Source organism: Oncorhynchus mykiss, chromosome 16 (genome assembly GCF_013265735.2).
Source record: "Oncorhynchus mykiss isolate Arlee chromosome 16, USDA_OmykA_1.1, whole genome shotgun sequence".
NCBI lineage: Eukaryota > Metazoa > Chordata > Actinopteri > Salmoniformes > Salmonidae > Oncorhynchus > Oncorhynchus mykiss.
This window is the reverse complement of record NC_048580.1, coordinates 27,320,852-27,336,789: the sequence shown is the minus strand read 5'-3', so window position 1 is coordinate 27,336,789 and position 15,938 is coordinate 27,320,852. Positions and strand designations below refer to the sequence as shown.

Genomic DNA, 15,938 nt, shown 5'->3' with positions numbered 1-15,938 from the left:
CCAAATTCATAATCCCAACTGTAAAGTTTAGTGGAGGGAGAATAAAGGCCTGGGACTGTTTATCATGGTTCGGGCTTGGCCCCTTAGTTCCAGTGAAGGGAAATATTAATGCTAGAGCATACAATGACATTCTATACAATTATGTGCTTCCAACTTTATGGCAACAGTTTAAAAAAGGATCTGACCCACCCGCCCTCAACCCTATCAAAGGCCTTTGGAATGAATTGGAACGCTGACTGCGAGCCAGGCCTAATCGCCTAACTAACATCAGTGCAGGACTGCACTAATGCTCATGGCTGAACAGAAGCAAGTCCCTGCAGCAATGTTCCAACATCTAGGGGGAAGCCTTCACAGAAGAGTGGGGGCTGTTATAGTAGCATATTAATGCTGATGACTTTGGAATGAGATGTTCGACGAGTAGGTGTCCACATACTTTTGGTGATGTAGTGTATATTAAAATACCATAACCAAGACTTGACTATAGTTACAGTAAAATAGACTGGGCTTTTGACTATCTGAACATCTAAAATCCTACTATGTGGATGGGACATTTCTACTGGGATGGAGGAATCTGGAATGCTCAACTAGATGATCAGGACAGTCGATGGTATTATTTGCCCAAAGAGGTGAAGTATTGCGATGAGTTACACAGTTGTATGTCTGAGTAATTCTCAAGAGGCAAGTTAAAAAACCTCAGCCATACAGTCACTAAGGAGGACTAAGAGTGATAGGGGGATCATCTGAAAGGGACTGACATTCAGGGATGGAAGATAAGGATTTTGTGCACTGGCCAGCTGGCCGTGATTTCTACATTCAGATCCTAAATCTGTGGCATGTGATGTTTATAAAGGAAAAATGTCACTGCTGTGTCAGGCTAGTTTGGCACATTGTCTATTGCCCAGTCTGAAAAGTAATAGCATCGGGCTAGCTTAAATTCCATCCCTGCTGACATTTCTAACTGACTTCACAGGTACTATGATTAGTCATGTACAGCAGATGCACTCGTTGAACAAAACCGTTTGTGTTTCGTATGGGGAAAACATTGAGGTCACAAGTAATTTGTGAGCCAGCCAGCCAACGTTAGCTAATGGAGCCAACTTGCCTACTAGAGCATAAAATTAAAACTGGCCACCCACCAAATGTGGGTAAAGTTAAGTATTGGCAGGTAAGAATATCTATTTCACCATCCACGTTAGCGGGTGATCAATTTGCAGGTCTCTACAGTGAAAACTTTACATCAGCTGAACATTTTTTTTGTCAAGTATGAGCACATGTGAGTTTTAGGGTTAGAAAAACGCTGAGGTATATGTTTAAGTATTTCTGCTGTTTTCTTTAATAGCTAGCTAGCAAGTCGACAAAGTGAGACTTCGTCATGTTTCTTGGTCAATTACATTCTTTTTTTGTTCACAAGCCTGGTTGATTGTCAACATTAGTTTGAATCTGTTGCTTCAACAGAGTGAAGAACCCAAAACTCACACGTGACAGGTTGAGTGGCCACGTTACCACGGTGACCCCCCGCCCTTAAGGGTAGCATAACATTGTGTGCCATTTTGATTCGTGACAAAATACCACATTAATTCTTACTAATATATATTTTTTAGAAATATTAAATAGCATGGTCATCTTTTTTAAAATGTAATTATGGCAACAAAAATCATTTTTAATCTACCTGCCACAGTGGCTGATGGACCCAAAAGTTACTTTACCCTGTAGCCAACCAATGTGCCTAACTAGCTAGCCCACCAGGCGATATTTAGCTAGATAACTAACAGTTTACTTACTGTTCATGTAGTCAGTGTTTTAAGTGGTGACATGCTAGCTAAGCAACTATTCTTGCCACGGTGCCGGCCTAACATTAACTAGAAAGTCTGACTCCATGAACGGTGAGTTAAACGACTCAGCTAGCTAAATATCCCTTCCCTTGTGGGCTAACGCTAGCTAGCATGTCACCACATGAGAAAAAGTAGCTGGCTAGCTCACTAAAGACATGTCAATAAAAAGGTCACAACAGTCATTATGCTAGCTTTATTTTTAACTTGTAATTAAGGTAACGTGCATTGTACAAGTAACTAACACTAATCGGTGGTTATCTAGCAAATTTTCATAAGCACCTAGCTAAACAGATCTTTGATCTAACCAAAATTGCTTGTTAGCAGCTAGCAAACAGGGCTTACCTTATCACATGGCTCCAGCGACGCCTTTCACTTAGAGGTCGGAAAACGATTAAAAAAAAATGCACGTATGCTTATTGGAGTTGTGGTTACAATCGGGTACATAGCACAGATGCTTCTGATCAACGGAGAGACCAAAGGTTCGCTACAAAAAGAGGGTAATTAATAAATTATAGTAATTTTAAAATGCTACGGTAGTTAGCTAGATCATTAAAAAAATACGCACAATAACAATTATTTACACGAGAAACTAAAAATGCTACGATATGTACGTTATTTGTTAGGTTACTTGCTACTTAATGAGTATGTATGGAGAAATGTTCCTTGGGGCTGATGTCAAAGCTTGCGACAAGATTGTGTAGTATGATAACAAAATGCTTATGTGGCTTTTTGGGGGGGGTAATTACAGGCGAATATTTGTTTTAATGACCTTGTCTGAGAGATTTGCACGGTTATCAGAGTCACGCCAGGGTAGGCTTACACGAAACACACCGTATATTAACTAGTTCTAAAAACACTTAACGAAAAAAAACTATTGGAACCATTTCCAGGTTTTACCGCTAGGTTTTATGACTCATACTGTGGTATTCAATTAGGATGCACCCTCTTCTCAAGTTCTTGGTCACATCATATGCAATTTTGTAAACTATTATAGGAAGTGATGTTGCAAGCTAGCCCAGTGCTGCCCCCTCATTGAGTCACTTTACCCCTACCTACATGTACAAATTACCTCGACTAACCTGCACATTGACTCGGTACCCCCTGTATATAAACTTTATTTTATTTAGTAAATATTTTCTTAACTGCATTGTCGGTTAAGGGTTTGTAAGTAAATATTTAACGGTAAGGTATTCGGAGCATGTGACATAACATTGATTTGATCTCGTTGAAGGCCGAACAAGGTACTACAGGCTGCAATTAGCAACTAAATTATAATTTTAAATCACACAGATAAAGTTAATGAAATACATCTGGTGAAATACAAGCGATTTTTGGAAAAATGATCATGTTAGATGTTTTTGTATATATCCACGAATACTGACCACGAAGATCGTCATTTCTCCTTTCACTATAATGGGGATTCTGTTTTAGGAAAGAATGCGAGTAGTTCAACCGTCGGCCTTCAATTTGAAATCCTCAAGGCGAGGGGGCAGTCGTTCTCTAGATGGTTTGTTTGGTCAACAAGCCTGGCAAAAGCCTTGTTTCCCGTCATTTAAAAGCCTGAGCCTGATGCAACTAGCTGGTTAGCATCTCGCCTAGCCACAGACTTGCCATAACCAAGACCACTTATAGTTAACTACGCATTTGTAATATTATTTTCTGTTTGCCACAATACTGACTTAATTTTGGCTAGCTAGCTTTAACTAAAAGCGTTAGCTAGCTTTTGCTAGGCTATCAAGTTATTCGGTAAACTAAACCAAAAATAAGGCTGCTGATTCAATAATACCACATTCCCAAAAACGTTAGTCTCCTTAAATACAAAAATGTTCCTAGAAACTACAGGCAAGCTTTCTTGAAAACTCACCATTTCAAGTAGATTGTTGCGACAGCCGCCTCACGGTCAGTTCTATGCAGAATGCTTGAGTCGTCCCTAGCCTTACATTAACCATTTGAAATGTCAACATCAATTAGGTATGGACGTCCCGAGGATCCCTGATAACACCGCCCGTAGCCCCAGACTGCACTGCGCGGCCGGGGGCTATTCAAACATTAAGGTATAAACAAAGATTTTTTATATACTGACAAGATACTTCTCTCTCCGCCCTAACAATGGGAGTCATTGTCCACAAAGAGGCATGTTGGGCTCCGCCCATTTCTCTCTTTGGATTGGTGGTTGTCTAATTATTTTAATAATATTTAATGAGGGTTGGTGACGTCAACCCCCTGTATAAAATGGCGAGAGATGCTATGCTACCTGCTTTCATATGCATAGCCATCTCGAGACAACTCCGATATTAACCCATTTAATCCCGATTTTTCCCATACATTAAAATATCCAAATCCTGTGTCATTAGTAATCCTTTGAAATAATCTATCATATTTTTATTTTTTTACATTTTCATGGAAAAGTAGGTGAAAAAGTGTGTTTTATGGTCGGTCATGGGATAATGTAATGTATAATGAATTAACATATTTATCCTATGCAGTCATCAAAATTCTTAAATAACCCAGCCCAGTTAACACATGTAAAACTCTCTCACTGGCAGTCCCCAGCATTGCTACTAGAATGCCCCATCACATTCCCCTGTGACTATTTTACATATCAAAAACCCTTATGCAACACCGATAGGAATACTGAGAACAAAGACAAAAAACAACCATCAACATATTTTAACATTGTTACTTTATTGTAACATTGTTACTTTAGTACAACATGTACTGAAACATTAATATTGTAACTTTATTGTAACATTTGAAGTTGTACTCTAGTGCAATATTCATTATAACATTGTCATTGTGACATTTTAGTGCAACATTCACTAACAACTGTATAGCAGTCGTGTGATTCATTCACATTGAACATACAGGTAACATTTAGGATCGAGGTAGCCTGTAGAATATGCATTCAAGTAGAGGCCTACACTGAACAAAATAAAATAATATATCAAAGGTAGGCTTCAGAACCAAGTGCATGATTAGTTTGTGCATCACTATTTTGAACTACGATCATTCAGACCTACTGTCAATACAGTACGTCTTGAATCAATTGACCTTTTTTTCCAAAAACATTTCAGTCATTCTGATTTTTTTTTTTTTTACTTTTCTTTTTTTCCTAGAGTCCGTTGTACTGCTTATCCTCACCCTTTGACTTTTCCATTCTTCTTTTATTGGCTTTTTCATTCACTCTTATTTTCTTTTCCACTGTCCGTGGTATATCTTGAAGCACTCAATGTGCAGTGGCGCTTTGCATTTCTGACATGCATAGGTAGTGCGTTTGTCACCATTTGTCACATCTCTGGAACCGGTGCATCGTGTTGATTTGCCAGTGAGAAGCTTTGTCATATCTTGCCTAATCTTCAACACTAGCAGCCAGTAGAGATCTCCTTCCGTGACTCAGTGGTTTTGGACCAAACTTTTGCATAAGAGAATGTGCCCCTATCCGTGAGAAGGTGAGCAGGTCAATGGTCTCTCCCATAATGTGTCTTTAAAATAAATGGCTGTTTATGAGTGCACTGTTGAGAGACCATGCAAAGATGGGCCACCACCACTTCTTAGACCTGATGGAGATATGGTATCTTGAAACCTATAGGTCGTGAAGGTCAACACCACCTATGTGCTCATTGTATCAGTTATTGCATTTTGGTTGTGGGACTTTGTCAAAGGCACGTCGCTCCTTGTTCCATCTCTTGACAGAGGTCTCACTATATTTCTCCTCCATGTTTGTTGCCACTGTGTGACGATCCTCCCACTCTGTCTGCCGTATTCTTTCTCTTTGCTCTTGTATTCCTTATTAGGATGCAGGTGGGTGGAGCTGGGAGGGTCATCAGCGACATGGGACACACCTGGGCCCGGGTGTGTCCCAGGATAGATACACCACTTCCCCATTCATGGAGGAGACTCTCTCCATGCAGACACCTTTATATATTTTGTTTTGGTGTTTATGTGGCTGTTTGTTTGCTTTGGCACCTTTCAACACCCTGCATCATCACATTTATGCATGCAAACACTGACTTACACAACAGTTAATTGTATTTAGTTTGCTTTATTTAATAAATATATTTTGTTGTTCCTTGTCTCCACGTTGTCTCCCCTTTGTTACAAACTTTGAGCCATTTCGTGACAACTGTGACAATGTTATTGTCTTTCCAACGGACCAGCAACTTGTCTCCTCGGGTTAGAACCTCAGGTTCCCCGGGGTAACTTCATGAAGTCCTTCTGTGGTTTAAATGGGACATCAAACAGACAATTTGGCCTCATCGATCCAGAGCTCCCATATCCTCTTTTTGTAATTTCATCGAGGAGTGCAAGCAAAGTGAAGAGGTTATCATGAAGGAACTTGCAACCTTGAGGCGCCTGAGATTGCTCTGCAAGACCGAGAACAACACTGGATCCCTGAACCAACCCAGTCTCAGGGAGGAGTGTGTGGGATCCATCATATATATGTATATGTGATACATGTAACCACTGGGTGAGGCAAGGCTCCATAGCTTGTAACCAAAACGGATTGGTTTAGTTCTAATGAATTGCTTACATCCATAGTATAGGATCATGCTCATCCACTGACAGCCATTTCTGAAATGGCATGACTTTGTATGACTGATTGAGCTCGGAAAGATGGGCCTAACCTTAAAAAATTGGTCGTCAGTGTTCTTTGTGTTGTCAACCACACGAACTGAGGCCATTATTTAATCAAAGTGATTTATCTGCATTGCATCTGAAATACTTTCATTATGTACATCACTGTCAAGTGACCAGTACATGTGTCATCTTGGAACTGAGCTGTACCCAGATGGTACAAGGATCCCATAGAATGTAAGGAGCTCATCCATACTCAGTTGCTTGTCCTTGGTCTTGGTGGAGTAGAGATTGGACATTTCAATGGTGATCTCTCTTAGGGTGGATGGATACATTAGTAGGAAAACATCCATTGGGTTGGGGCAGCTTTGTTTTACACATTCTGCAGCATTTGGACTGTATACTATGTGTTTTGGAATCACAGCGGTGGTAGGCCTCTTCGATCGTTTGAACACTCAATCTTTATTGTTGGCCACTTGCAGCTTTGCCCTTAGCTCTTCTGACTGGACCCTCTGGCGAGTAGAGGCCGTTGGCTCTTCATTATCAACGGTGGTGAGGGGTAGGTCATCATCACTGATAACGTTGTTCCTGTCATGATCTGTTTGCATACGGTCAGCATATGCATTTAACAGCCTGGCTGGCAAATGGCCTGTCTCCCCCTCATAGTCCATATCTGACCCATCGCTATCACAATCACGGAGGACAGCATCTTTCTCATTTTGAGGGATACCTGCAATGTTGCACGCCTTGTCTGGGCGGTCACCTAGATCCAACATATCCAGAACTTGACTCAAAGTCAAACTAAAAGAAAGAACAGGGTAGAAGAACAAGAGCTGTGTATGAGTATGTGTTTACCTAGATGCACTGTTATCTCGCCGGTCACTATTGTTGCCATCAACATGTTTACTCATTCTATGACCACACCGAACAAAGTCGAGTCATTTCAAATGCATATATCAATACTAGACACCTTAAAGATGATTTGTACCAAACATCTTTGTCCTATCTTTATGTTAACATACTTTACTAACCTTTTGTTTGGGAGCTTTGATGCAGCCATCCTCTTCTCATGGTGCAACCAGGAAGTAAACAGCTCTGGTCATGTGACAATTTACACTTAACATGTGACATTGCACATATTTCATTGAGACCCTCTTTTATTTCAATATTTGCTGGAAATGCATTGCTATATCATTCAGTAACATTTTTAGAGCCTTATAACTGAAAACGTTTTTTACGGTCACTATTGTGACTGATGGGATTAAATAGGTTAAGCGTTCTTTCAAAGTTGCCGGAATGTCACGTGTCCTACTTGAGTATTACGAAACGTCTATTATATCAAATAAACCTCACTGGCAAATAAGCCATTACATTTTTTGTTGACCAAATTTGACACTCTCTCAATGACCTCCATACAAAAACTCGTCCTTTGGTGAGTCAAAAAACAACGCTACCAGCTGGAGGGCCTCTCTCTTTGCCTCTTCCTCTCTGGGTATAATAAGAACTGGAGACTGTGTCCAACATCTCCGCCTGTTGTTTTAAAGGTATTTTACTCGCGTTCGCATACGCCAATTATGAACCGTCTAAAAGCCAATTTATGCTTCATCCAAAAATGTGGTCTGAGGCGCCGTATGGATGGTGTGATGCAATTGCGGTGCCTCCAGAGGCATGCAGAGGCCAAATTGAGCTCTGTACCGCATCGCCGTATCCAGAGGGCTCCATATTTATTTTATTTTTTTCCCACCTTTATTTAACCAGGTAGGCTAGTTGAGAACAAGTTCTCATTTACAACTGCGACCTGGCCAAGATAAAGCATAGCAGTGTGAACAGACAACACAGAGTTACACATGGAGTAAACAATTAACAAGTCAATAAGACAGTAGAAAAAAAAAGAAAAAAAAGAGAGTCTATATACATTGTGTGCAAAAGGCATGAGGAGGTAGGCGAATAATTGCAATTTTGCAGATTAACACTGGAGTGATAAATGATCAGATGGTCATGTACAGGTAGAGATACTGGTGTGCAAAAGAGCAGAAAAGTAAGTAAATATAAACAGTATGGGGATGAGGTAGGTAAATTGGGTGGGCTATTTACCGATAGACTATGTACAGCTGCAGCGATCGGTTAGCTGCTCAGATAGCAGATGTATGAAGTTGGTGAGGGAGATAAAAGTCTCCAACTTCAGCGATTTTTGCAATTCATTCCAGTCACAGGCAGCAGAGAACTGGAACGAAAGGCGACCAAATGAGGTGTTGGCTTTAGGGATGATCAGTGAGATACACCTGCTGGAGCGCGTGCTACGGATGGGTGTTGCCATCGTGACCAGTGAACTGAGATAAGGCGGAGCTTTACCTAGCATGGACTTGTAGATGACCTGGAGCCAGTGGGTCTGGCGACGAATATGTAGCGAGGGCCAGCCGAGTAGAGCATACAGGTCGCAGTGGTGGTTGGTATAAGGTGCTTTAGTAACAAAACGGATGGCACTGTGATAAACTGCATCCAGTTTGCTGAGTAGAGTATTGGAAGCTATTTTGTAGATGACATCGCCGAAGTCGAGGATCGGTAGGATAGTCAGTTTTACTAGGGTAAGTTTGGCGGCGTGAGTGAAGGAGGCTTTGTTGCGGAATAGAAAGCTGACTCTAGATTTGATTTTAGATCGGAGATGTTTGATATGAGTCTGGAAGGAGAGTTTACAGTCTAGCCAGACACCTAGGTACTTATAGATGTCCACATATTCTAGGTCGGAACCATCCAGCTCCTCATTGACATGATTGGTTAACGGTAGGTGAGGGCGGGAGGTTCTGTATACAGCTCTGCACTGCTCCACGAAGCGCAAGAAGTATGAATGCCCTGATTTGTGCTGAGGCCATTCTTGCCCGACTTCTACTGAGGCCATACCACCGTAAATGCTGCATGCACATCTCACTTCCTTCACAACAGTTTTGCACTGCACCGTTTGCTCAGACTTCTGCGAAGGCCGCATGGCCATGTAGCGCCTTTAAGGGGCAAGGGTTCTAGTCTAGAAGCACAGTTTCAACTGCTCTTACAGTTTTGCTCCGGTATTGCAGTTTAACTGACGCTTGGCCCAGAAAGACAACTTCCAAAGTCATCAAATTCTCAATGTGACTCCTTTATTCATCACCTTTGTGCACACAACATCCATTGAATTCTTAAAATAATTGTCGCTGAGGACGATTTCTTTTTCATCACTCACAGCCGAAGATATTAACATTTTATATTCAGCCAATGTTTTTGGATGATATGATGACTTCGCTGCTGCTACTGAGTGCTAGTGCGCATGTGATGTTGGTCGCTATAAACCAGATGCAACTTGGATATAGACGGTCCATGAATCGGCGTATATGAACATTCGTTTTTTTGTTTGTTAATTCTTGTTGCTGTTATTGTATTTTATTTTTTTATTGAACTTTTGAAATTGCACAAACATATACGAAACTTGAATTACACATTCAAAATGCATATTTAGCAAAGAACATAACCAAGCACACAGGTTTAAAAAAAGGAAAGGGAAAAAAAGAAAGACAAATAATTATAAAACATAAATATAGTGTATTTTTTAATAGAACACTTAAATGTCAGAGGTTTTATACTGTACATTTAATTATACATATCATATCAGCTTGTATGTATCAAAGGCAACAATGCAATGAGTTTCGGGGCACATTTGTTTTTAACAAATCTTAATGATTGCACAAAAATATCAAGCTCTCTTTCAAAAAAATGGTAATGTTGAGGTAGTTTTCAAAAATCTACATTTGTATATAAAGAATTTGGCTAATACAATTACATTATTGATCATGAAATTGAAATTATTATAATCTTGGAATAAACCAAATTTGATGACATTGTATGTGAAATTGGCAATATTAATATTCTTTGAAAGTACTAAATCATGTAACTCCACTCAGGAAGTGGTAATATAATCACAGCAAAATAGAATATGTTCAATGTCATTCTGACAAAATGTACAGTAATTACGCTCTACACTGAATTTCAATCTTAAAAATTAATTTGACGAATAAATATTATTTATAATTTTTAAATGGTACTCTTTGGCCTTGGGTGGTATAGGGAAAGACAAATATTTTTTTCTTATTTTCTTGGTTACAGATACATAATAATTGTTTAACTGTTCTGGGAAGATTTCTTTCGAAATAACTTGTCTGACATGTTTATTGTTACACTTCTTATACCGCAAACAACAGCCATTGATGTATAAAGATGGTAGGCAAGGAGACACATCTGAATATAATAGGGCTGGCCCCAACTAAATAAAATCTTGGTCAACCGAAAGTTGTATGTTCTTTCGACCACTCGATTACTCTACATTTTTAAATGTGTATTTTTCCATATATAGACACAACCTATGCGTTTTAGTATAATCAACTATATGCATTGAGCTTGTCTGATGCTTTAAGCTTACAGTTTGATGCCAGAGATCTAGATAACCAGAAGAAAAAAAACTTAACCTGACCCAACTGTTCTCCCCCTGCTCCTGCTTGCTTTCAGAGATTCTGCAATTACTCTCCTGAAGTTGCCGGTAATAGGCTACACGAGCAGTCGGCAACCTTTCTCATGTGGAATGTCAATTTATCTTACAATTTCTACCGATCTGTGTGCCAGTTATGGTTTTCAAATACACATTTTTGTGAAACAGTTTCATTTAATTTATAATAACGTCTTCGTATCTCAAAATCATTGTCATGACGTTAATACAATTTTTATCCAAATCTACATGAAAATGATACAACCCTAAAAAGTAACTTCTATTGCTAACTATGTAAAGATAGCCTACATAAAGCCAACAAATTTAAACATTGCAGCCTGCAGGTAGAAAATATCCTGATAAAAATAAATATCCTATAAATCACATTGGCTACACATGGCCTGTCTGCAACGAACTTGAAACATCGTATCAACTATTAACTTGGGTCTAGCTTGCTCTACCAAAACTTGCAACATTGCATAAAATATTCTGTGCTCTCAGAGTTTCCATGCCAGTGAGCTCTGACAGACACAGCTGTAGGCTATTTGCACAAGGGATAAAAAGCTATGCTTGACTTGGGCAGGAGCTTACCATACATTACCAGAGCTGAGTACCGGTACCTCAAATTTTCCACTGCTTGAGCTCCTGTTCCTCTTATAGAATATTAGCTCAAAAGTATTGTGGAGCTCCTGCACCTAAATATAAACAGTACCAGCACCCAAAATGAGTAGCGGAACCTATTTCAGTCCAAGTCTAGCACTGATAAGCCTATTTTATGAAGTTTCCACTGGATCAAAGCATGGCATTTTTCCCTTTCACGCTGAGTGGTTATCAAAAGGGAAACATTACTTTGAGAAGTTCCACATGTGCATTAAGCAAATCAGAAATTTTATCAGATCCCCAACTGGGCACATTTACAATGGCTTTGGAAATTATTCAGACCCTGTAAGTTTTTCCACATTTTGTTATGTTACAGCCTTATTCTAAAATGTAATCAATATTCTTTCCACCCTCATCAATCTACACACGATAATGACAAAGCAAAAACAGGTTTTTAGATTTTTTTTTGCTGATTTTATAATAAAATATTACATTTACATAAATATTCAGACCCTTCACTCAAAGAGGGACTTTGCAATTAATTGCAATTCATCTGATCACTCTTCATAACATTCTGGAGTATATGCAAATTGCCATCAACTGAGGCAGCAGACTTTGTAAAAATTTATATTTGTGTCATTCTCAAAACTTTTGGCCACGACTGTACTACTGGTGATATATGTAATGGGAAATTGATATACACTAAGGAACACAAATCATTTACTCAATAAAGTTATGAAACAATGAACGTGCACAAATTGGGGGGAGAGAGCACATTCTGGAGAGAGATGTGCATTGTGCATCTGGGCGCATGGTCAATCAGAAGTCTGCATTGGCCGTGCAGCATTTATGGTGGTATGGACTCAGTAGAGGTCAGGACAAGAATGGCCTCAGCATAAGTCAGGGCATTCATACTTCTTGCGCTTCACGGAGCAGTGCAGAGCTGTATATAGGATGTACCGCCCCCACCTACCGTCAACCAATCATGTCAATGCGGAGCTATACAGAGCTCTACGCATTGTTGCAAAATTTGGGAGGCGCATTGGCGATGCAGTGTAGAGCTGGATTTGGCCTCTGCATGCCTCTGGAGGCTCCGCAATTGTGTCACACCCTCCATATGGAGCCTCCCACCACATTTTAGAATCAAGCATAAATTGGCTTTTAGTCTAGGCCTCTGCAATGGATTAGTTCACTGAGATGGGCGTAAATAGTGCAAATGTATATACAGTTGAAGTCGGATGTTTAAAACTCCTGAAGTCATTAAAACTCGTTTTTCAACCACTCTACACATTTCTTGTTAACAAAGATAGTTTTGGCAAGTCAGTTAGGACATCTACTTTGCGCATGACACAAGTAAGTTTTCCAACAATTGTTTACAGACAGATTATTTCACTTATAAATCACTGTATCACAATTCCAGTGGGTCAGAAGTTTACATACACTAAGTTGACTGTGACTTTAAGCAGCTTGGAAAATTCCAGAAAATGATGTCATGGCTTTAGAAGCTTCTGATAGGCTAAATTACATAATTTGAGTCAATTGGAGGTGTACCTGTGGATGTATTTCAAGGCTTAACTTCAAACTCAGTGCCTCTCAGAGACGCGTTCTGTCTCCAAGAGATGAACTTACTTTGGTGCGAAAAGTGCAAATCAATCCCAGAACAACAGCAAAGGACCTTGTGAAGATGCTCTAGGAAACAGGTACAAAAGTATCTATATCCACAGTAAAACGAGTCCTATAACCTGAAAGGCATGCTCAGCAAATAAGATGCCACTGCTCCAAAACCGCCATAAAAAAGCCAGACTACGGTTTGCAACTACACATGGGGACAAAGATCGTACTTTTTTGAGAAATGTCCTCTTGTCTGATGAAACAAAAATATAACTGTTTGGCCATAATGACCATCATTATGCTTGGAGGAAAAAGGGGGAGGCTTGTAAGCCAAAGAACACCACCCCAACTGTGAATCACGGGGGTGGCAGCATCATGTTGTGAGGGTGCTTTGCTGCAGGAGGGACTGGTGCACTTCACAAAATAGATGGCATCATGAGGTAGGAAAATGATGTGGTTATATTGAGGCAACATCTCACGACATCAGTTAAACCTTGGTCGCAAAGGGGTCTTCCAAATGGACAATGACCCCAAGCATACTTCTAAAGTTGTGGCAAAATGGCTTAAGGACAACTAAGTCAAGGTATTGGAGTGGCCATCACAAAGCCCTGACCTCAATCCCATAGAACATTTGTGGGCAGAACTGGAAAAGCGTGTGCAAGCAAGGAGGCCTACAAACCTGACTCAGTTACACCAGCTCTGTCAGGAGGAATTGGCCAAAATTCACCCAACTTATTGTGGGAAGCTTGTGGAAGGCTACCCAAAACGTTTGACCCAAGGTAAACAATTTAAAGACAATGCTACCAAATACTAATTGAGTGTATGTAAACTTCTGGCCCATTGGGAATGTGATGAAAGAAAAAAAGCTGAAATAAATCGTTCTCTCTACTATTATTCTGACATTTGACATTCTTAAAATAAAGTAGTGATCCTAACTGACCTAAAACAGGGAATTGTTACGAGGATTAAATGTCAGTGTCACGACTTCCGCCGAAGTCGGCTCCCCTCCTTGTTCGGGCAGCGTTCAGAGGTCGACGTCACCGGCCTTCTAGCCATCGCCGCTCCACTTTTCATTGTTCTATTTGTTTTGTCTTGTTCCCCGCACACCTGGTTTACATTCCCTAATCACACTGCATATATATATATTCCTCTGTTCCCCCCATGTCTTTGTGTGGAATTGTTCTGTTTTGTGTTTGTTGTATCGCGCCAGTCTGGTTTTCACCCTGGGCATTGCCTGTACCCTATTTGGGGAATTATTGGTGAACCTTATTCTTATATTATTGACAGTATTTTGCGATTGTCACTTTTGCCGGTTGGCTTGAGTTGTAGCTGTTTGCGCCTGTCTGTTTGTTGCTCTTGGCTAATAAAGCCGCCTGATCACCTATTCTCTGCTCTCCTGCACTTGACTCGAATGACCAGCAGCGAAAACCCTGACAGTCAGGAATTGTGAGAAACTGAGTTTAGATGTATTTGTCTAAGGTGTATGTAATCTTCTGACTTCAATTGTGTATATATTTATTTATTTATTTATTATTATTATTATTATTTTTTATAATCTGAAAGCACACCTCAAGGCTACCTACCAAGAGGTAAATGACAAAATAGCAGACGCTGTCAAACATGCACCAGCTCGGCTCAAGAGTAAGAGAAAGGTATGATTAAAAAGAGCACTTTAATATTAATTTTTTTGCTTTGCTTCACTTTAATCCAGTCGGTCAGTATAGCTAAATTGTTGTGCTTGTACATAAGGAATGTAGTAGGGAGACAACGTTAAATCGGCATTTAGATCCTTTGTTTTCTGAAAATAATGACCAATTTGTTTTGTTGTGACTTCCAGGAGCGGATTGAGGAAGCGACAGTGGATGAGGGTGGAGCAGCAGCACCTGAATAAACATAACATAGTTATTCACTTTTAGCTTAAAGCAGTTTTACAGTTCTTGATTGGTGTGCAGGGTTCATGTTTTTACTGACTTGTTATTTTGTGAGCTTATTGCTGTGATTTTGTTTCCGAATCTATTGTGATACAGTTTAAGTTTTAAAAAAATATATGAGAACTTCTTATTTTCTGGATTTTTGCATTTTTCGTCAGTGGACACCTACCGACAGGATACTGTGTATATGTTCAGGGTAGATTAAATGACGTGTCTTATAATGTCATTAGATATTCTGGGGCCCCCTCATTTCAACGTCCTGAAGTGACTTGGGACGTAACTTGTGTCAACTGACACCACAGGTACATCTAGGAGACGTTATATGAAAACATTATTTTAAGGTCAACCTCATAATGTTGCTAAATGTCAGAAAGTACATTGAAAGCCCACAAAATACAGTTTCTGGTAACTACTGGGAACGTAACTTTCGCCAGTGGGTACCTACAGTACCAACAAGGCACGAAGTGTACACGTTCAAGGAAGATTCAGGGACGTCTCTTATAATGTTACTGAATAATGTTATTTAGCTGTTTAAAATCCCCCACATTTCTACGTCCTGAAAAGACTTAAGTCGGACGTAAGTTTTGTCAGTGGACAACACAGCTACGTAGAAGGCACATTTCACAATAACGTTATTATGACTTATGTGGAGAATAAAATAACTTTGTGGTCACGTCCTGGAACGTAATTTTGTTAGCTGGGCTATTAGGCTATTTCTTCACATATAAGTGGAGCAATGTGCACACAGCAGTAGAATATAAGCGCAAATGTTCCATTAGCAGCATAACACCATTCTCAAAAGTGACCACAAATGTGATTATGTATGTAACGTTTTTATTATAAAGGTGCATTTTTAAGGTGAAAATGATCTTCCCCAAACTT

General features: G+C 39.8%; 1 protein-coding gene and 1 long non-coding RNA gene across 16 annotated transcripts in view; one reads left to right on the top strand and one right to left on the bottom strand.

Moving 5' to 3' along the window:
* The window catches only part of LOC110491761 (elongin-B), a 26,762-nt gene extending 22,802 nt beyond the window's left edge, over positions 1 to 3,960 (bottom strand). For 2 of the 15 annotated variants that reach the window (XR_005036495.1, XR_002468884.2), the window contains exon 1: positions 3,697 to 3,946. Coding sequence is in view for 1 of the 15 variants with exons in the window: in XM_021565472.2 (XP_021421147.1) it covers positions 3,697 to 3,699 (3 nt within the window). In the remaining 14 variants the exon portion in view is untranslated. Of the gene's footprint in view, positions 1 to 2,174; positions 2,317 to 3,696 lie in introns of those variants that run through there. The other 13 variants (XM_021565473.2, XM_021565474.2, XM_036946637.1 and 10 more) reach the window with 11 other exon arrangements.
* On the top strand, positions 2,219 to 15,938 carry LOC110491762. The gene is made up of 3 exons (XR_002468891.2): positions 2,219 to 2,329; positions 14,689 to 14,777; positions 14,963 to 15,938. It is a non-coding gene; the product is annotated as an uncharacterized LOC110491762 (long non-coding RNA).